The sequence below is a fragment of the Cryptotermes secundus genome, unplaced genomic scaffold (assembly GCF_002891405.2).
Source record: "Cryptotermes secundus unplaced genomic scaffold, Csec_1.0 scaffold75, whole genome shotgun sequence".
NCBI classification, from domain to species: Eukaryota; Metazoa; Arthropoda; class Insecta; order Blattodea; family Kalotermitidae; genus Cryptotermes; species Cryptotermes secundus.
Window position 1 is genome coordinate 540,223 of NW_019737390.1, and position 22,930 is coordinate 563,152.

Consider the following 22,930-nt stretch of genomic DNA (forward strand, 5'->3'; position numbering starts at 1 on the left):
CTCTTTCCGTATATCAGTCTTCGATATAATTGAACGTGCATGTTCAGTAAGCAACATCGCCTTCCTGACGCATGCGCAATCAAGAAAATGACAGAGAAACATCTTTACTGACTTCGGACTGCGCTGAAATCATATCAGCATTATTCTTTCAATGTAGTGCTCTATTACAGTACGACTTTGAAGCATATACTGTATGAAGCAATTAATATTTACTTTTATTTTAGCGTGTGTGATGACAGTAACACCACTATGCTACAAGCCAGAAGGTCACGGGTTCAAGTCCCGATGAGGTCATTGGATTTTTTTCAATTGACCTAATCCTTCTGGCCGCACTATGGCCCTGGGATCGACCCAGCCTCTAACAGAAATGAGTACCAGGAATTAATTAAATAATTGTCTCGGGAAGTAAAGCGCGGCCGGCGCGTAAGGCTGACAACCTTACCGCCATCTTTGAGCCGATTGTCTAGATAGTGTGGGAACCTCAACGTCTCAAAACCCTATGGACCTTCACGGCCTGTTACAGGGATAGCTTTACTTTTTTATGACAGTAACACTGATGCTTTAATGGTCACTCCTTAGCCATTAAGTATGCAGTTCTGATTTCTCGCCAATCTGAGCAGCAGCATCCAGAGCAGAATAACTGCAAGTGAATATAATATTTATTTAGTACAATGGAAGAATCCATCCATTGTAGTCTTAATTATATTATATTTATAATTCCTTCTACCGGATGCGGCTGTTATATATGCAATATATACTTTTACTGGATTATTCCCTCAGTAACCCATGAAGTAGCTATGTTTAAGATAACAAAAGTATGAGCATCGAGTTGAGTTAAAGAGGAAATTTACTTCTGGATGGTTGTGAGATAGGGGTGTGACATATGTGAAAACTGAAATTCCAACAGCCGTGGCTGTACGTTTCTGTCTCCTGGGATGTGATACAGTGACTGACCTCACAGCCTGCAATTTTTACCTATACCCTAGCAGTTGGCAGTACATCACAGAAAATGTATGCTCCAGGTAAGGGTTCGGTTCTGATAATCCTTACGGAAGTCAAATTTTACATATGCTGGAAACTGCCATAAGTATCATATTTTGATAGCGCTCCACATGTAATAAAAATAATAACTTTAGAATCACTTTTGTGCTTATCAGCATTCGCTACACAGGCGAAAATTACGTAGTTAAAAAAATCATGAAGTGGTGAAGACAACATGGAATATTTGCGCCCCGCAGGAAAGGCACCAGCATCATCTGCGTATATCCAGTCCTTCACATGAGTAGTCTCCTAACTTCATTTCCAGAGGTCGCTACATAATATTCGATTTGTGTAAGTCCAGTTCTGTTGAATCTGCAGAGGCCTCTCCTATAAGATACATCCGCTTGTCTTACTTAACTATTTCAAACATGAAGGGTCATCTTAAATTTGAAAACTAAGAAACTATTCAGGTTGAGCTTAGCTCTTTCTAAGGGACCCAAAAAAGTAGGTTTCTTCTCCCCGTCACCTGAGGATGGAAGCAGACTCAGTTTCAGAAAAGTTGTATTTTCTAGTTTCTAGAATGCTGGACGATGGACAAAGTCCAAAAATCCAGTAACTCTTGAATATTATACACCATAGTCAGACCCTCAGAAGAAACTATTCCATCACGGAATATACAGGAAAGTATTCTTAGCCTATTTTGCTCATACGTGATTATAAGAAAAGGTAAGATTGCAATAACATCTCGTCTGAATGGTAATATGTCTCTGTGTCTGTCTCTTCCTAATGACTTATGAACCAACTAAGAGATTTTCAAGAAACTTGATTTGAACAACATTCACAAGAAGCCTCTCCACCTTTGCCAAATTGATTTCTTACCACCGAAAATACCAACAAACAAACTAAACTAAAACTCCGGGGCCTGTAGTCTGCAAGCGAACTATACCGACCGAAAGACCGCCGCGTGTCGGCGAAGTTAGTGCCAACTTCAGCGGATAGAGGGTGTCGCGTGGTCAGCACAACGGATCCCCACGCCAGTTAATTTCGGTTTTATAGACCGGAGCAGCTATTTCCTTGAAATAGCTCCTCAATTATCCTCACGATGCTGTGTGGACCCCGTTCCAGACCCACAACTTCTCAGAAAATCTGATAGTGCCGGGAATCCAACCCGGGCCTCTGGATCTGTAGCCAGGAACTCTGACCACTAGGCCACAGAGGCGGTCACCGAAAATACCAACACAAAAGAAAAAGAAACAAAACACATATATACAAAAACAAGGCAATTTCCATCATCTGAATAACAAATATACGTATGGAGGTAAAATTATCCCTATGCTTGCTCAATTACGCACTACGCCATAAAGGAATATGGCGGAATGGCTATATAGACCCACGTTTTCTTAACCTCGATATTAGTTGGACGTGAGTTGTCAGCTTCACTCTCTGGCCCCTTTACTCCAGTGCCTATAGGACAGGTGGCTGACTGGGCTAACTTCTAAACTTGTCTCGGTTATAACATCACAGCTCGGACCACGTAGAAAATGCCGTTCATTTGTGTATTCCGATCGTTAGTGTGGGAAAGTGTTTGTTTGTGAAGGCGATACCCAGTAACGGCTGCGTATACTTGCTTATTAAGAGTCTGTTGCCTAGCAGAGAATGTTGTATCGTTGTTCTTTTCGAAGTCAGTACACAGTAACGGATCTATACGCTACAATATTGTCACGTGTTGGGTGTATAACGCGACAAAAACTTCACGCCGTATTTGATATAGCGAATTTTATTTCACACGCTCTCATACAATCACACAGTTTACACACAATCTGACAACTACTGCTATCTGCAGTATTAACAATTACCTGACTGCATACTCTTCCCTGGCCAACTCATAACAATACGTCACAATATATACCTTTACAATTAGTATTTTAATGAGTGGGGCAACCATGGTTAGTAAGAAATATGACAGCAAGAGACAGTTCAAGTTTAAATATGTTAATAAACGATTCAATGAAATTCTGTATTAATTTGCGTGGTTATATAACAGGCCAAAGGCCAATTAGAAAATAAGCTCAAGCAATGATTGAGCCAAACCAACACGTACACGCAAACGAAGAAATAAAAGTCGTTTGGACAAAAATAATTGAAACCGTGCAATCACACAGAACAAGTTTAAACACACGTCTGCCTGCTAGAGAGCTGATGTCAGCTGTTTTCTGGGACAGGAAAGGAGCGCTAATTTTGCAATTCATGCAGAAAAGGACAAAAATAACGTCATAAGTGTATTGTGAAGCACTAAAAGAACTGCATAAGGCCATTCAGAACAAAAGTCGTGGAATGCTGACACACGGTGCAGTGCTCCTCCATAATAATGCACGTCCGCATACAGCTGCTCGCACTCGGGCACTGCTGGAACATTTTAACTCGGAATTGTATTGCCCACCTTCTTTATAGCCCTGATCTCGCTCAGAGCAACTACCACCTGCTTTTTTGCCCCCCTTAGTGAGGTGGGACTAAGTCCACTTGGTACTGCGGCCACTTCTGACCTATTGTGCCAACCCCAGATGATAGATGAGAGTGATTGTGGAGCAATTGGTGGAATGAAGATTGGCAGAGGAAATCGAAGTACTTGGAGAAAACCTGCCCCAACGCCACTATGTCTACCACAAATCCCACATGACCCGACCCGGGCTCGAACCCGGGCCGCCGCGGTGGGAAACCAGCGACTAACCGCTTGAGATATGGTGCGGTCTTACCACCAGCTCACTCGTACCTACCCGAAGAACTGGCTGTGATCACAGCGCTTCAATAATAATGAGTTGATGGAAGTTGTCGAAACGTGGCTGAGCCCTCAGGCGGAAGACTTCTTTGACACAGACATATAAAAATGTATTCCCCGGTACTACATATGTCTCACTTCGGGCGGTGACTACTTTCTGAAGTAAAGTACACAAATATTTCTCGTAAATATTTATTTTGGTTCTCGTTGCTTGTTCTGTTAACAGCTCGCCAGAAATTACATTATTTGTATATTTTTTACGTCCATGAAGGGCTTCTGTAAGTCTACAGGAAATCTAAAGGGCTATAAAAATGAAAATAACACCAATATTCAACTCTTGGTATTTACACAGAAACCACAAGGAAACTACAAATCGTAAGAGTAACTTAAACTGACGTGATATCATACAAAGTTACAAATTCAAAAGAATTTATGATGCCAACTATTTACTATAAAAGAGCAGCAAAGTGTTTATTCCTGTTCTCGTTATTAATGCCCATGATACTGCTCTACATTTGTACACTACATCAATGACTCTGTGTATAAAATACAGAACCTTACCATGTTCGATATAGCCTATGCTCATTTTGCAAGGTATTTAAAGAAATCTACCTCACGATTTGTCTTGTTCCTTATATTATTGCTGGATATTGCTGCCAGCACTATATTAAAGATATTGTCGCGTATCGGGCGTATATCGCGACAAATAAATTCACGCCGTATTTTATATAGCGAATTTTATTTNCAAAACACAGAACCTTACCATGTTCGATATAGCTTATGCTCATTTTGCAAGGTATTTAAATAAATCTACCTCACGATTTGCCTTGTTCCTTATATTATTGCTGGATATTGCTGGCAGCACTATATTAAAGATATGTTTTATGTACCTTATCGTTTTATAACACGTAAGTTGTTGCCATTCATCACAGTTATCATCTTACATAAAACTTCTTTCTCATTCTCCTCCACGATATAACCCGCATATTTTCGAGTATTGCCATAATTCAGTGACCACCACGGTTCACTCAATCCATGAGGGATTATGACAGGAGGCAACCTTGAGACACCATGGTTAATCACGATCAGGGGCTATAAAAACTTGCATTGGAGAAGGGGAAACACGGTAACTACAGCCTCTATGAGTGGAGGCAGATACTACACACAGATCTCGACTAATTAGAGAGCAGAAACAAACCAATTTGAAATTCCGCCCTCCGGGGGGACCCTGCAGCGGCCGATGCCTGGTCCTGTCATGGAGACAGAAGACATTGCGACTCGTGCGAGGGAGGCCCGTCACTGTGTCAACCGATAGGACTGATGGGGTCAAGCTAGCCTCCGTCCTCAATGGGACTCAAGGAGCGCTACCGAATTAGAGCTCCCCAACGGCCATTGATTAGCGCGCGCCTAGCGGAAAAAGTATAAAGGTAGGAACGTCCGCCACAGTAGCATTTAACACGGTCGTCACAAACGTCACAACAACGTTAAGATTCCGGTCTATAGTTATTGATCGATGCTCTGGATCACGGGATTTTGCCCGATTATGCCTGTGGAGGAGGACGTGAGATGTAGTCAACACATCCGAGAGGTTCTAACCAAACATTTTCCAATTTTCTAGTTTTATACACACGATATATGTAATATTCCAATCAAAACATTACGCCATAATGTCATGTTTTTACGTAATTTGCACCCCTTCACATTTAGAAGATCCCGGATTAATTATGCATTGTCGGTACCGGTAATAAAATAAACTGCTAAAGGATGGCATTGCAATTGTCTTGTAGTTAGTGTGATTTTGTTTTGTACATGACGATGAAAACCCATCTTTATGTGACAGAAAAATCTAATCAGTTAACTTGAGAACCTGGAAACTTATTTGTCCAACAGTATAAAAAGTATGGAACTTAACGATTACCCAAATCATATTTCACACACACAACACATGCTTTTGTATACGAAAGTGGTATAAGGAAGTTACGTATAGTCCGAAAGAGCGACAGTTTATAATATCTTTGATTTTCGTCATGAAAACAAATTTATATTGTGCGGTTAAGCGTGTAGCAGGCTGTCCACAACGCAAGTACGCTTGTAAGTAGTAGTATCTGCTTGGGGAAATTTAGGTTAGCATGTGTTGACTTCAGTTTAGTGTTTTGGAAAAGTAAGGTTAATTTCTAATAGTAATTGGAGCATGTACGAGTATATGTATATAGTTCATTAATTCCAGGGATCCAGAGCGATCCAGAGTTAGTCAAAAATAACTGTAGGTTGTGGAATAAGTCATAAAAACACAAGAAACATGTATGCAGAGTACAACTGAAGCTTTCATATAAGAATATACAGAGGTTACATATAAGGAATTAAAAAATACGTCCACACATATACGTAAATGCTATTGACGTCTGCTATTTACACGAACCTTTAACAGGAAGGGTCATTTTTAGACAGCAGGAATTCATCAGCAGAGTAGAATGAGTGTTTATTTAAGAATCATTTTAATGCTACTTTAAATTGAGTATTTTCATTCATAAGACTTTTGGGTCTAGATGGTGGAGTGCCGAAAATTCTGGTGCATGTGGGCTTTTCTGATAACATGAGAGGTTAGTAATTGCTCTGTGAAAATTGTGCTTGTTTTTTACGTTAACACTGTACAGCTGAATTAGTCTGAAAATGTTATTGATTATGTATAATGAAGTTAATTAATGAAAATACAAATATGTGTTCACATGGAAGAGGTAGGATCTCTGATCTCATAAACAGACCTCAAAGGAATTTCGAGGTTTGGCATCCACCATGATTCTAACAATTTTCTTTTGTGATGTAAATACCTTTTTGTGGTGAATTGCCCCAGAAAATTTTTCGAGATTTTGTTGAAGAGTGAAAGTAGGCAAAAGCAAATTGATTTGAGAGTGTCAGTGTTGCTGATATGTATCTTAGATCTAACTGCATAACAAGTGATCAGTATGGTTTTTCGAATTTAAATGCCAATCGGTTTCGAAACAAAGTTTTGTGTTTAACCCTTCAAAGACTGAATTCCATCACAGTTCTATGTAAAAATTAAGTTTGTACCTCACAGGGAACACATCATGTCCCCGCTACAGAGGAAAATAAGAGAGTTATTCTATTCATCAGTTGTCCTAAGGGGAAAAATATGTGAGGTAGTTTAATCATTTACTGATTACGCTGTTTGTCACATTAGATGGTACTTTTGAATTACATATATGAATAATACAACTGTAACAGTGACTTGTGTAAAATATTTTTTTTCTTCAATTAAAGTGTTTAAGTATGTGGGTTCTACCACTGTGTCCAGTTCTGGTATGAATTTCATGGTGTATATTGTAAATTTAGTATTATTTATACAGTAATGTTTATTTTCTGCTGACCATGGAAACTGCAAGCATGACAGTGCACTGCAGTTTTTCTGCCTCTGTTTTAATGAGCACATAAGATAAGCATTCTCTCTGCATATAAGGATAGATTGGTATCTAGTCTGTATTGCCCTTTCATGACAGAAGATATTTATATTTCTGTCACAGTCTCATTTAAATTTCTGTAATTCTTTTACTTTGTCATCATGGCAACCTGGGCTGAATTCCAGGTGAGGTTATATGGGACACAAGTGCAGATTTTCTCTGAGTACTTTAGTATCCCCTGCCAGTTCTCATTCCACCAAATTCTCCACATCATTAATCACCTTGTCATTGATGCCACATAGTCTCAATACCAACAGTGTCCTTAAATAACCAAGTAAAAAGAAACTCTAGTACTTTGTGCAGTTCTCTTGTAATCTTTGGCCTATTATTCTCTGAAGGTTAATATAGAGTAATCCAATCTCTTCTAGCATTACTTTTTTTTTCTGCTGATATTCTGTTGAATAACAATTTGTTGTGTCTTTATTTCAAATATTCCATGTAGTATTACACATTTCATTACTTCTTAATTCAGTCACATACTATAAAACTTTCTTGTCAATCACAGGATGGTTTGTCCTTTTGAGACCACCACGAGTTCTGATTAGTCACTTGTTGCTTCCAGTATCTCAGTTTCTGGGGATCAGTTGAAAGTTCTTGTACTGCTGCTCTGACCCACTTGTTTCCCTCTTACCCTCCCCAGAAAACATCAAGCTGTCTACTTTAAACTGTGCCTTGTAGTTATTGAATTTACCCATGTTAGTGTCCTACTTCCACCTACTTACTTATGGAGCTGAGCCCTTCTTGAGGAGAAGCCAAATCTGCAGCTACTCAAGAATTTCCCAGCATTTTATGGAACCCGAAGGTTCATTACCATGTTCACAAAGGCCCTCCACTGGTCCCTATCCTGAGCCAGATCAGTCCAATCCATACCATACCATCGTATCTCTCTAAGATCCATTTTAGTGTTGTCCACCCACCTATGCCTTGGTCTTCCCAGTGGTCTCTTTCCTTCTGGCTTTCCCACCAATATTCTATACACATTCCTCGTCTCCCCCATTTGTGCTACATACTCTGCCCATCCCATCCTCCTTGACTTAATCATTCTAATTATATACTTGGAGAAGAGTACAACATATGAAGCTCCTCATTGTGCAGTTTTCTCAAACACCCTCAGTCTGTGTTCCCCCCCTAATGTCAGAGACAAAGTTTCATACCCATACAGAACCACCGGCAAAATTATAGTTTTGTATATTCTAATTTTTATGTATTTGGACAGCAGATAAGAAGACAAAAGGTTCTGAAATGAATGTTTAACTACAATTTGTTGATTCATTGCATTTATTGTTAAGATTGGACAAAAATTAAGGACACTTTATATGATGACCTACACATGTTTATTTCTGCAACTCAAGTTTAGGTCGCTAATTACTTATAAGAGAAAAAAAACGTTTCGAACAACAGTAATAGAGGAAAATGAAGCACTCATTATATGTACAGTACATGTATTCCTTTTTAGTTCTTAGCCATCCCACATGCAACTTGCTTTTTAAAACCTTTAAGAGTTTTTAACTTTAAAATACATGTCACTGGTGGATACATGTTTTGGCCAATATTGGTCATCTTCAGATTTACAGGTTTCAAGGTTTCAAAAAGCAAGTTGAACGTGAAACGGCTCATAACTAACAAGGAATAAATAAGCAATGTGCAACAGGATGGTGCGATATAATAGTACAATACATTTTTCCGTAAGTCATACAGTTTTTGAAATAATTAAACAAACGGGAATGAACGTGCCAGAATTGTTGCACTGTGCATTTTACACATTAGTTCCTTATTACATTCTGAATGACTGACACTTGAGCATAACACTTATGTTCTTTTCATCCTCCTCACAGTCATTAAATAAGTGACGAAGGCGAACAACACATTTTCAAGTAAGGCTGCAGCAACAGCAGTAAATGAGAACATGCAGTAATGAATATGAAGATGGGAGTGGTGCATGAACAATTTAAGCCAGTTCCCTTGGTGACGTGTTTCACTACAGAGACAGGCAATTAATCCATTGGGATGGTGAGGGGGAAATAGGAGAAAGTCTCAGTGTAAACAATACAGCTTTAAATAAGTTATTTCAGAGATGTATATTTTGTGAGAGCAGGGAAGAGGTTATCATTTTCACTTGCTATGCATGCTTCACTGTTCCAGGCAGAAATTTTTGTAATTTGCACCTATGCACAAAGGAGAGACTACACATATGAGCATGTCTACATATGCTCAGATAACAAACAGCTCTGAGGCCCCTTAACACTTCGCGGACCAGTGATTTAAATATTTAAATCACCCTCGGGACCGGCATTTTTAAACATACTACCATAACTTGTGCACTGTTCACTTTAAAAATTAATATAAAATCTCCTAATTAATTTTCTGAACTAAAATTTTTGGAGAACACTTACAAATGCTCCTAGAAGTGCTTGTGGGTGTGATATTTCTGGAAACTTTCCCCTTTGTGAAGTGGCATTACACAGAACTTGCAAATGTAGACATACTCCTTTTTTTATGAACTGTGCAAACACGCACGGCATTGCCTAGAAGTATTCTTCCCCTTGGAATGTTCACTCTTCACAATTTTCACGAGGGTATTTTTCCGCATATCACTCAAGAGTCGCCACATGAGGCCTTCGTGGGGTGGGAATTGAGGGGCCCGGTCGTACTAAGTCTTTGTGTGACCCTGGTTCTGCCGCCACCATCTGTACTGTAGCCCAGGCCTTTGCCACATTCATCAGAAATGCTTTGTATTTCAATTTTGAATCAGGGTTTAGATTTTTTGCTGTCCCCGCAATGTTACTACGCGCAATGTTATTACCCGCATTATCATTGGAGCTACTGTCACTTTTACTGTCTGTGGCCACAATTCTTTGTTGTCCCCCATCACTGTCGCTGTCTGAATGACAATCCATTACTACGTGTCTCACAAGGCAGGTCAGCTAGGTCATCGGAGGAGAATTTGTCCTTGATCCGTTCTCCCCACTAGTTACTGGCTGATACGCACAGCTTGAAGAAGGCAAAGCATTTTCCTTTATAGTCAGTTAAGTAAACAGCGAGGTCAAGTTACTGACTGCTAACTAAACATTCCAGAGTCTTATCACGCATCTGCAGGCGGTTGCGTGCAATGTAGGTGGCACCAGAGCGATGTATAGTGTGTTGCAACTTATCGTGTTCTAAAAGCCCGTTAACATGCGAACGGACCGCCATGTTTAAAAGCGAAAAACCTTTTAAAGGGTGCGCAGTCCACAAAGTGTTAAGGCAAGGAGGGTGCCACTGACAATATGTGTTGTGTGTGGTCAGAATAAGGTCTGTGGCTCCTCTGGGTCAGTGGTCACTGTGGCTGTCAGGTTAAGGGGTATGCAGATGCCTATGATAGACAGGGATTGAGTACTTCTCCTTGGTCCCAAACCATCAATTTCAGTCTCATCATGTGTTGCTGGGCTCAGGGTTAAGGACTGGCTGAAGGAGAGGCACCCCAAATATTTGGCTGCTGCACCAGCTATAAGGCAATCAAAGTGTTTCCTTGAAATACTATATAAATAATCTGGGAAATAGTGGATACTGGTAACGGGATCCACTGCATGCAGGTGGCACCTGCATGCTATGGGTCTCTCAGAACATGCCATGTGCAGGATATGTGGATAGGAAGAGGAACCCTCTCAGCACATACTTTGTCAGCCCCTAGCTCTGGAAAGGCATGGAATACAGAACTTTGGTTCTACATGGTTAAGAGCTGATAGATATTAGGAGGACCTCAGTAGGGATCGTTCTGGCCCTAGCATCATCATCCGGGCTGTTTGAAGGCACAAGAGTGAGGGAGAATAGTGGACTTGGGAGCAGTCTTGAGTGCTTGGGACAACTGGAAGTTGGCTTGCGGAAGTCAAATCAGTAAAAGTAAGTCAAGGTATACCTGTGACAGGCCGTGGAGGCCCATAGGGTTGTGGAATGTTGAGGTTCCCAAATTTTCTAGACAGTTGGCTCATAGATGGTAGCAAGGTTGTCAGCCCTAGGTTCCGGTTGCCCTTTACCTCCACGAATATTCCTGGTATTCATTTCTGTTAGAGGCTAAGTCGACGCCGGTGCCATAGTGCGGCCAGAAGGATTAGGTCAAATGAAAAAAATCCATGAGCAAATACAATAGTTACTGTGTTTAATATCAGGAATATGTGTACCTTCATTAAGTAACTTGTGAATCAGTTTTCATGCCACACAACATTCCTGCTTTGTTTAAAAATAGATGTTCCTCATTTCTAGACAGGCAAATACCTAGTCTCATTCTTTGAATAGTATTTTTCCTTTCATTCATAGTTATTTTGTTATTCACAGTGGCAGCAAAATTGTTAGTTATTTTTTGATGAACTGAAAACAGATATGTTTAATCAGCATTATTGCTCTTCATCAGCAGGGTTTTGAATGAATTAAGGGAGAAGACATGGAAGCAGTGATGGGAAAGGATAATCGAACAGGTTCCATGGATGTGGAAGCAGACAGGTTAGTTTACTTCTTTGTACTATTCAAGTATGTAGGAGAGTTAACTATTGTTGAAGTCTTGTAAATTTTATACATTGTTGTGAGTTGTGATATTGATGTTATTTTTTTTCATACAACACTTTAAAATTTGTGTAACTTCTTTGTTATTGAACACAGTTGTATGGAACTTTCACAGTTCATTCTACACACTTGAGAAATTTGTTTGTTGCTGTTGGAAACATTGAACTGAATAGCAAGATGGCGTTCTACACAGTGGAACAGAAAGTGTTTAGTATCAAAACCTTTTACTCCTCTGGTAGTGCTGTCATTGAGAGTTTTCTGTTTTTGTTGCACCATTGAGAGACAACTATCTAACAAACTGTCAAACAGTCTGAAGAGATAGAAAGTACATGTGATGAATGTGTGACGGGGTGTAATCATAGCATAATCTGTCTGTCTGAAGGTACAGGAAATATTTGTCTGATAAATGCGTGTTGGGATATAAACATAGTATAATCTATTGATATGGAGGTCATCAGTGCGGCAATGGTGGCAATAATAAGTGGTCCAAGAAAAAGTGCTCAGTGTTTAGCACAGCAGATTGAGGTATGAACCAATGCTGCATGGGAAGTGTGTCATCATGATGACATGATGATGCTTCTGTTCAGAATATATCTATCTGAGTCAGCCATTGTCAGGAAATGGAAAAGTGAGATGAGACATTACATGTTTGTGAGGGAGTATAGAGGACAGTCTGGCTGTCTTGAATGTCATGTAGCCCTCCGATGAAGTACACTGCCATTTTGATGACTATATTAACAAGCAAAATATTTGCTTTTGGGTCTCAGAGAATTGAAGGCTTACTTTTGCACAACTCACTGCATTCAGAGAGAGTGACACTGGTGTGCATTATCAAGCACCACAGTAGTCACTCCAATGTTCATTGATGGTACAGTCACTTCTGATGTTTACCTCAGTCTGCTGAGTGATGAATTTGTCCTTCCCTGATAGGATAGGGGGCACGCGGTAGCGTAGTTGGTTGAGGCACTGCTACAAGCTGGAAGGTCGCAGGATCGATTCCCAATGAGGTCATTATTTTTTTCAATTTACCTAATCCTTCCAGGCGCACTATGGTCATGGGGTTGACTCAGCCTCTAACAGAAATGAGTACCAGGAATATCCTTCGAATGTTCTTGGGGGTAAAGGGTGGCTGGCGCGTAAGGCTGACAACCTTACCACAATCTATAAGCTGATTGTCTAGAAAATGTGGGAACCTCAACATCTTACAACCCTATGGGCCTCCACAACCTGTTACAGGGATACCTTTACTTTACTTACCTGATAGGATATGGCATTCCAATTAATTGAAACTGGCTTCAACAAAATGGTGCCACACCTCACACCAGCAATTCCCATACTTCTCTTCATGACGTTTTGAAGGAAATAGTTCTGTATAACTAATATCTGTGTGATTTGAGGAAGAACCAACAACTTAAATACAGTTAAAACCCTTCAGTTATTTTCTTTGGAAATACTAGAAGGATAGGGTATTTCACAAAAATATGCTTACAATTCCAGAACAGAAAACTGCCATCCAGTGAAACTGAAGCAGTTTCTACACAAATTGCAACCAAGGTTCTGCACATTTTTGTCTTTTCTTTTGCATAAAGTTTCTGATCTTCATGGACATCATATGGATCATGTTTTAGTGTAAGTAACAAATTTCACAAGTGTATAGTGCAAACTTTGAAAGTTTTGAACAGTTGCCTTCACTAACAATGAAGTTATGCAGATTTGAAAGTATCAGATGATAAAGAAACATCCTGTATGTTTCACAGTATGTCTGTTCAAATTGCACACATTGTGTGCATGCGAGAGGAAGGGGGGTAGGGGAGCTACAAGATGTGGTCAAGAAGTATAAAATTTTATGCCATTTAAGGCCATTTTACATTTATGGAACAGAAAGAAGTCACATGAAAATATATCTGGTGAGTATGGAGTTGTCTCCATTTGGTATGTTGTGTTTATCTAAACAAGATTTAAAATTATGCAGTGTACAGGTAACAGGCATGCCCGGCAGAAGGAACTTTAAATGAAATTATTAGGACTATGATGAGTAATGTGTATACACACACACATTACAAGTAAGCATTAAATTCTCACATAACAGTTCACTGTTAGGAGGTTATGATATTGCTAAAATTAGTGAGAAGTCAAAATTTTATAGGCCTACAAGAATGAGAAACAGTAATTCACATGTAACTATTCACTGTTGGTAGGTTATAATATTACTTAAATTGGCAAGAAGTCAAAGTTGTGTAGCCCCACAAAAAGAAAAAAAAAAGGGTTAAGGCTTCAGTGTATGCTGTTTTTACACTCTAAATTAAAATTAAATGCATATATACTGGCTAATATATGTTACATAGTTGTATTATAATACATCACTACATTAAAGAAGAAAACACAAATCTGAATTTAATGCACCATAAATTCTCTCAAGAGTTTCTTTTTTTATATCCCCCTCCCCCCAAACTGTGATTGTGGTGGTAGGTGGTTAATTGATGAGTATATAAAGAAAAAAAATTGCCTGACCAGTGGAAGGAGTCTATTATTGTTCCAGTTCACAAGAAGGGTGATAAATCTGACTTGTAAGTATCAGGGGATATCACTGCTATCATCTTCATATACAATTTTATCCAGTATTCTTCTTTCAAGGTTAAGTCCATACATAGATGAAATTATTGGGGATCATCAGTGTGGGTTTCAATGTAACAGATCAACTACTGATCAGAAGAGCTAAAGCTATATATTATGAGGGAATAATAATGGCTGCACCTAATAAATCCAAGGAGTCGTGGAAAATCATAAAGAGAGAAAATGGTAGAGAGTTGAAGAAAAAACATTCATATTCGGAATTGAGAGAAGGTAATGTAATAATCGATAGTAGGAATAAAGCTAAGGCATTTAACTCATATTTTTTTAGTTCAGTTAACAAATTAGTTGGTCAGATTTCTAATAATGTATGTTTTTTACCACTTTCATGTGAGTACTCTACAGACAAGATTTCTGAAATTGTAAATAATCCAATTACTGGGGCAGAAGTATTAAGCACGATAAATTCATTAAAAAATTAATCTTCTTGTGGATATGATGGGTTGTCAAATAAAATTATTAAATTATGTGGTGAACAGATAGCAAAACCACTTCCTTATATTTATAATCTTTCTGTAAGTTCGGGCACATGTCCTGACCGATTGAAGTATGCAAATATTATACCATGTTTTAAGAAAGGTGATGTTACTGAAATTGCCAACTATAGACCGATATCTTTATTGACAAATTTCTCTAAATTATTTAAAATACTGGTGTTTAGCAGGCTTAAACAGCATTTTATAAGAAATGATATCCTGGCTCCTGAGCAGTATGGCTTTCATAAGGATGTTTCTACACAAACTGCAGTCTCTAATCTAACTGATACTGTTCTTAAAGCATGGAATAATAAGGGGTTTGTGGTAGGTATTTTTTGTGATTTGACTAAGGCCTTTGATTGTGTCAGTCATGATCTGTTGATTCAAAAGTTGAAGATGTATAGAGTCAAAGGACCTATTTTGAAATGGTTGGAGACTTATTTAAAAAATAGAATGCAAAAGAGTTGTGCTGCATACTTGTAATTCGACTACTACAATCTCTGAATGGAAATCTGTAAGGTTTGGTGTTCCACAGGGATCTGTCCTGGGACCAATGTTGTTTAATGTTTATATTAATGATTTCCCAGGTACTCTTAAGGATATAGCATGTACTATTTTCTTTCCAGTCGGAGCTCTATGTATTGTAATTATACAAAGTCTGTTGGAGCTCAAGTTTAACTTAACAGCACATACCTCAAAATCTTTTTCTTTACAATATTTTTTAGGTCTATATTTACAAATTTCAAGCTTGTGCATAGATAGATAAATACTCCTCCTTTTTCATACAAGGTTCTACAATAGTTTGCTCCTAGTTTATAAGAATCTATGTTTAATTGTTGTAATTCCATGAAATTCGTGTGATGTTCTGTAAAACATAATATGTGGGTGTAGATGACTTAATAGCTCATTTGCTTTCCCCCTTAAACCTCTAATGTTCTGATGGAAAATATTAAAGAAATTTATATTCTCCAGCTTGAATCAGTTCTGCCAGAAGTTTTTCTCTGCCTGGCGATATGTATTTTTTCAGCATTGCAATATCAATTTCAGTCTCAAAAGGAATAGGATTAGGTACTAATGGCTCAGCTATATTTATTTCTATCTACCTAACATAACTGATTCTATGAGCATTCAATAGCTGTACATGATATTAATTTATTTGTTCTCTGTTTTCTTTAAGTTTGCATGACCTGGTTACTACTGACAACAGATTCATTCCAGAAGAGACTTCCTTATTAGTTCACTCTCAGAGACATCAAGGAAGTCAGCTGACCCATTTCTTGGATGACAGAGGTGATGGGAATGGTTTATGTACAGAAGAAACTAACAGTGATTCTAAAGATAGCAGAAATGAGAGAAATAAGCCATTCTCTTGCACAGATTGTGACAAAAGCTTTACATATCTATCTCAGTACAAGATGCATTCTGTAATCCATACAGGTGAAAGACCTTTTATGTGCACAGTATGCAGCAAATCTTTTACACAGTATGGAAACCTAAAGACTCATTATGGTGTTCATACTGGGGAACGACCACATGCATGCCCTGTGTGTGATCGTAAATTCCGGAAATTAGGGAACCTTAAGAAGCATCATCAGATACACACAGGTGATAAGTCATATACTTGCACAGAATGTGATGAAAAGTTCACACTACCTAGTCGTTTGAAGAAACATCTTCATGCCCATACTTGTGAATCTATTGAGGAAATTGAGAGTCAGCATGAATGCACCATCTGTAATAAGAAATTCACACAACCAAATGATTTACGAAGACATATTCTTATTCATACTGGTGAACGGCCATTTGTATGTCGTGAGTGTGGTAAGGGGTTTATACGATCCTCAGCGTTGAGGGAACATTCTCGGGTTCATACCGGTGAAAAACCATATGCATGTGGAGTGTGTAATAGACAGTTCTCAAATCTCAATAATTTGAATCTGCATTTACGTTCACATTGTAACGTGTGTGGAGTATGTGGGAAACGGTTTGTAAGCTCAGAAAAACTTGAGAGACATAAACATGTACATGTGGGTGGTAAACTTAATCAACGGAGAGGAGGTAAAAAGTGTGCAAAGCATAATGGTGTTCAAGATCAGTCCATTACTCAAGTTGGTGATAAACCGTATGTGTGTACAGTGTGTAACAAAAGGTTTACAACTGCGTCAAATCTCAATCATCACTCCCATTTTCATTTACAAGAAATACCCAGTGAATTCAGCCAGCAGTTGAAGAATTTGATTGATGTTGAGAGGGGTTCAAGTATCTATGCAAAGAGAACCCCAGGTGTTAGCAAGAATATTGTATTTTGTATGAGAAAATGAACTATATAAAGCTAAGAGTTACACAGAGAAGTGTTGCTTGTGTGGAAGCAAGTTACAGAAACGTGTTTTGACTCAGTTCCATCAACTCTATGTATAAATTGAATAAATTTCACCTGGAGATATTGTTAATATCCTTTCAAGGGCTGTTCTGCGGTAGACCATTCTGTTCCTGAGGACTAGGCTAGTCGTTTCAGTTCATGCGTCCAAAATAAGGGAACATCAATTTCAGTGTCATGGAATCTTGATAATACCATATTATTCTAATAATATAAAGAAAAAATCTGAGGTTTCATTTTTTGTTTAAGTTGTTAATACCTGATTGTATACGTCCTTGTAATGTGCTGTGAACACAAGTCATTAGACACTTTTTGATTAATACAGGGTGTTTCACGACTTTAGGGCATAACTGCAGGAGGTGATTTCCTAGGTCTTTGTGATCAAAATAGTTCATATAAACATGTGTCCGATTTTGGATGGTTACGGAGTTATGACCGTTTTTTAATTCCCGTACACGCCCTCGTGTGAACCACGTCTATCATCTGGCGGGTCGCTATTTTTAGCCAGCTACAGACAGAGCGTTCTCGTTATCTCAGCACTTAAGAGGTACCTAAGGCATGGTGGGTTGGTATGTCTGGCCACGGCTAGTGTGGCGGCTACTGGTGTTCAGAACAGTTCTCATTTCAGTGCATCTGTTACATTCATGATGCCATTTACATTTTCATTTGAGGAGTATGCAGATATGATATATGTGTACGGGTTTTGTGACGGTAACTCAGTTCTTGCCGTAGCTGAATATCAGCAACGGTTTCCGAATCGTAGAATACTGAACCGGAGAGTGTTTACTGGAGTTTACCAGGCATTGCGAGATACCGGTAGACTTCCCGGCGTTCATATTGCAGCCGAGCGTGGTGTTAATGAAGGTGTCAATGAAGAAGGCATTGTTCGTATGGTACGCCACAGTCCACGTACGAGTACATGAAGAATTGCCAGACAGGTCTCCAGACCTAAGCCCACTGGATTATTGTGTGTGGGGATGGATGAAAGAACTGGTTTACAATGTGAAGGTGGCAACGCGAGATGCTTTGCTTGGTCGCATTCTGGACGCCACTGACCACATAAGAAACAGCCAGCTGAAGCTGCTATGTGCTACCCGCGCGGTTCACAACTGAGCGGCAGCTTGTGTTGCAGCCGACGGTGGCATCTTCGAAAATCAGCTTTAAGCACCAATAAATTCAAATTAAAGGTAATTTCACGAAGTTAACTTTACATTCATACTTTAATTGTATCATGTATTATGCTGGTTTATTATTTTGTTCCGTTTATTGTCAGTAATCATTACCTTCTATTTTGAGTTTAAAACGATCATAACTCCATAACCGTCCAAAATCGGACACATATTTATATGAACTTTTTTGATCACAAAGACCTAGGAAATCACCTCCTGCAGTTACGCCCTAAAGTCATGAAACACCCCGTATATTTAAAGACACTATTTGTCACTGTAACACTTCTATTCATTGCAGATGTTTACAAACCACTAACAGTGGATGCAGCTTTACCTCTTTCATTTATTTCCCCTTGCGTGGTTTATAATATTCCTTATCGTAGATTCAGGCATTCCGATATCTCGTCCTATTTTAGGGCGAGGGCACACCAAGGAAACTGGCAACCACAATATCCGAGAATTATCAGCCTGCGTTGAACACATGTTACTTAATGGAGCAGCGCAAATTGAGATTGCATTGCCGTTTCCTCAATTTGGCATCGCTCCATTATTATTATTATTATTATTATTATTACTAATTTTATTTCCATGGAACCTCATATAGCTGGAACACCAGTGGATATAGAACTAGTCAATGAAAACAAAATGAATTACATCGATTACACAAATACAATACTTAATTCATCACACCTAGAATTGCGTCATTCCGTTCTGTTAAAGGCACTTCTTAAAACAAATCACAAAAAGTGGCATATATTACGGCAGACAGCAGCACATTCCTACGCTAAGGTAAACAACTGCAGACTGAAGTAGCAGCATCTAAAACCCTAAGGCCATGGCCACACGAGCAACATTTACTGCTCAAAATCCACAACAAATGAATCTGCTGCAACTGTTGCAAATGAGATGGCCACACTAGAGCTGTAATTACTGCTCTTTGGAGCGTCAAATGTCGCGAATAGGTGGCCACACAGAGCCATCCGTGATACTGAGCATCAATAGCCATCATGTCACAGTGTGTGCAAAATATGGCAAGTAGTAGGCCACTGAACAGACAAGCAGTATCCGCATTATATCTATTATTAATCTGTCGTCGACGCCGAAAACAGCTACAGCAGAGGAGAAGGTGGTGGATCCATCCCATGATGAGTGACAGGTCAGCGAGGGGGAAGTTTGTGCTACTACATCACAAGTTAATGGAATATCCTGACAAATTTCTCGAATATTATAGGATGACAATCAACTCATTTAAAATACTCTTATCCCTCGTGAAAGATACCATCTGTAAAATAAATACAGTAATGCGAGAATCCGTTAGTGCTGAAGAAAGACTGGCAGTTACATCAAGGTAAGTTCTATTATATTATAATGAGGAACAATAAATTTGTTTAAAGAAAACATTTTCCACATTTATTCATAGATCATACAGAAGCTCTTCTAGCTTCAGTCCTTGTTGTAAACATGTACACTCACTGAAATCATCTGTTCACAGTTGAAGGAATGACAAAATGGAATCATCACTCTCATTCTCAAGTTCTGTTCCTACAGTACAAGACATACTAGGTTGTACAGGGGAAGGAGTAGTAGCTGTAGTTTGGGAGGGACTTGAGCAGTAGGAAGAGGAGGCAGACATGAAGGGCAAATTCTGAGTAGCTGTGGGATGGGGTTTTGGTTCCGTGTAAGATTTTATAAATTCATAACTCCAATCTGGAAGTTAAGTTTGTCAGATGAAATCATTTTCTTTACATGCGCAAGTAACGATAAAAAAAAACATTTCATCTGGCTCTTGAGGCCATGTAGCAGTAGACTTCAGCACATCCACCACGTCCTTTTCGAAAGTGTCTGCAGCACATTTTCTTTTCTTTGGTCCCTGTGGGCTAATTTGTTATCCCTGTCAGACTACACTGTGTTGGCCTGAGACTCAGTACTCCCATCTCTACTGCCCGTATTTAGAGCCGGTTCATGCATGTTACCAGAAGTTCTGCAAATAGTTAGACTGACTGAGGAATGTCACACAAATTTAAAAATATCATTGAAAATTATGTAATAATAAAAATAATTCCCATTACAAAATAAGTCAATTAAAATAAAATGTATGTACTCTCTTAGTTGGAGGGATGATTGTAGAAAAGACATCTGTTTGTGGAAAACATAAGGTCTTTTATTTGTTGTTGCACTACCACTTCTCTACCCTCCTGGGCTTTCAGTGCTCTTGTGTAGGCATCCTTAAGGCTTTTCCAATGTTTCTGAACCTCCTTACCTGAAAATAATAATGCACGTTATAAAAATTATACGTCCGCTTATGATGAAAATTAGCTTCAAATACATAACTTGTTGTTCTTCCAGGTATCTTGGGACCGGAACTTTCCGCTCACTGCACTTTGAGTTCCTACTTGGTCGGTCTACTATAGCTAGCATTATTTGGGATACATGTGTGGCAATATGGGAGGTGCTCAGGGAAGAGTTTATGAAAGAACCAAGCATGGAAGACTGGATGGAGATCAGCGAAAAGTATGAGAGAAGGGAAAATTTCCCTCACTGTGTGGGGTCCATTGACAGGAAGCATATCAGGATTATCAAACCATGGGGTTCAGGAAATGAGTTTTTAAACTATAAGAAGTTTTCCTCTATTGTACTTGTGGCGGTGGCAGATAGTGACTACTGTTTTAGGTACATAGATGTTGGTGGGTTCGGACATGAAGGTGACTCAAATCTGTTCAAAGCGACTGAATTGGGAAAGAGACTTTACAGCCAATCACTGCATTTACCACAGCCTAGGCCACTTCCTAATGAACAAAATGGTCAATCTGTTCCTTTTGAGTTCATGGCTGATGAGGCATTTGCTCTCAGTGAGCATGTTTTGAGACCGTTCCCTGCGAAGACTCTGACGCACGAAAAGAAAGTGTTTAATTACGGGTTATCCAGAGCCAGAATATTTGTTGAATGCGCATTTGGCATCTTACCCAACAAGTGGCGAGTTTTCCATCGCCCATTAGATGTTAGCATGGATCTCTCAGATACTATTGTAAAAGCATGATGCATACTACATAACTTTGTAACGAGACAAGACGGTTATAACTTTGAGGATGCATTATGCTGCTCACTGGAAAGTGTTTCTGCACAGGGAACAAGAGGAAATAGAAGTGGAAAACAGAGAAGAGACTATTTTGCCAATTATTTCTGCTCTACACATGGTTCCATCCCGTGGCAAGATCGGCTTGTGTAATTGATATATCCTTTGTAAACTTCGTGCAAATAGTGAACTGAAGCGAGAATTTTATAATAATGCCACTAATTCTTCGTAAATCTATTTAATAAAGTAATATAATAAATAGTAATATATTGTAGTTACTTATTATTACTAACCAATTCTATTCCTCTCTTCCAGCTCCTGCTCCTCCCATTCTTCTCCAACGAGCGACTTAGAAATAGCAACCCAGGCGTTTAATTTCATGTGACGATCCTTGTACTGTTAACTATTCATGTCGTAAATACATGGATGCTTTTGGACCTCCAGAATTAGAAGTTCGCTGTCTATAAGCTCCATAGCGATTCACCATCAAACGAAAACAAGTCTCAAAGTACCAAATAAAGCGCGCGACAAATGAAGCTCGTCGGCCAGGCGAACTACCGACAAATACAGGTAGACAATGGGCCGAGACCCATGCTTCCGCAACGCGAATTTGAAATTGTTCCCTCCACCAAGAAGCCAGTGTTATTTACTGCTCCGTGTGGCCCTTCTCATTTAACTACATGGTGCGTATTTCTTCAGCTTCATTTGTCGCGGATTTCGAGCAGTAAATATTGCTTCTGTGGCCGTGGCCTTAGGACTGGGGCACACCAAGTCGCACCAAGTAAACTAGCAACCGCAATTTCCGAGAACTGTTATCAGCCTGAGTTGAACACATGTTACTGAGTGGAGCAGCGTAATTTGAAGAGACTGGGTTGCCGTTTCCTCAATTTGCGCTGCTCCATTCAGTAACATTTGTTCAACTCAAGCGGATAACAGTTCTCGGAAATTGAAACTATATATTGAAAGTATATATCACAGGTTCATAAGTATACTACATTCTGGTGACCATAGCTGAAACCATGAACTCCATCATCCAGAGCAAGGGTATGCAACTCAATGCTATTGGCGGGCAACACAGCCACTGCTGCCGCGGTGGACAGCTGCAATTCTCGTAACAAAAAAATGCTGCAGCCAGTGCCGAGGGCTCGGTCGGTAAGAAGGTATGCTATCATATCACCTGCCCTGTCGGTAAGAAAGTATGCTATTATACCACCAGCATTTTTTTTACTGCTCCCTCCCAAAAAATCGCTGGTTCACACATATAGCTAGAATTAATAATTGATGTAAATGAAATGTTCTTATTTTACAGGCACTGGTGAGAAACTTTCTCCCAATAAATAATGTTGCAACCTGATATCTTGTACTGCAGAGGTTCTTACTCCGTTGTGTGTTTTCTGTTTTCGAACTGAGTTTAATATCACTTCACTCAAAACCA

At 39.2% G+C, this 22,930-nt stretch overlaps 2 protein-coding genes across 14 annotated transcripts; both read left to right on the forward strand.

Annotated features, from left to right (window-relative positions):
• Positions 1 to 5,230: 5,230 nt before the first annotated feature.
• LOC111870256 (zinc finger protein 239) lies at positions 5,231 to 17,442 on the forward strand. 13 transcript variants are annotated; one of them, XM_033753737.1, is made up of 5 exons: positions 5,902 to 5,918; positions 6,304 to 6,357; positions 11,621 to 11,709; positions 13,267 to 13,398; positions 16,054 to 17,442. In XM_033753737.1, the coding sequence occupies exons 3-5, from the start codon at positions 11,651 to 11,653 to the stop codon at positions 17,195 to 17,197; spliced, it is 1,335 nt and encodes a 444-aa protein (XP_033609628.1). In that variant the 5' UTR covers positions 5,902 to 5,918; positions 6,304 to 6,357; positions 11,621 to 11,650; the 3' UTR covers positions 17,198 to 17,442. The 13 variants fall into 13 exon arrangements, with proteins under 13 accessions (XP_023718145.1, XP_033609631.1, XP_033609629.1 ...); XM_033753736.1 differs by lacking the exon at positions 5,902 to 5,918 and adding an exon at positions 5,928 to 6,058; XM_023862374.2 differs by lacking the exon at positions 5,902 to 5,918 and adding an exon at positions 5,986 to 6,003.
• A 2,281-nt stretch (positions 17,443 to 19,723) lies between these two features.
• Positions 19,724 to 21,692, forward strand: LOC117282770. The gene is made up of 2 exons (XM_033753723.1): positions 19,724 to 19,770; positions 20,769 to 21,692. The coding sequence occupies exons 1-2, from the start codon at positions 19,724 to 19,726 to the stop codon at positions 21,457 to 21,459; spliced, it is 738 nt and encodes a 245-aa protein (XP_033609614.1). The 3' UTR covers positions 21,460 to 21,692.
• The last annotated feature ends 1,238 nt before the right edge of the window (positions 21,693 to 22,930 follow it).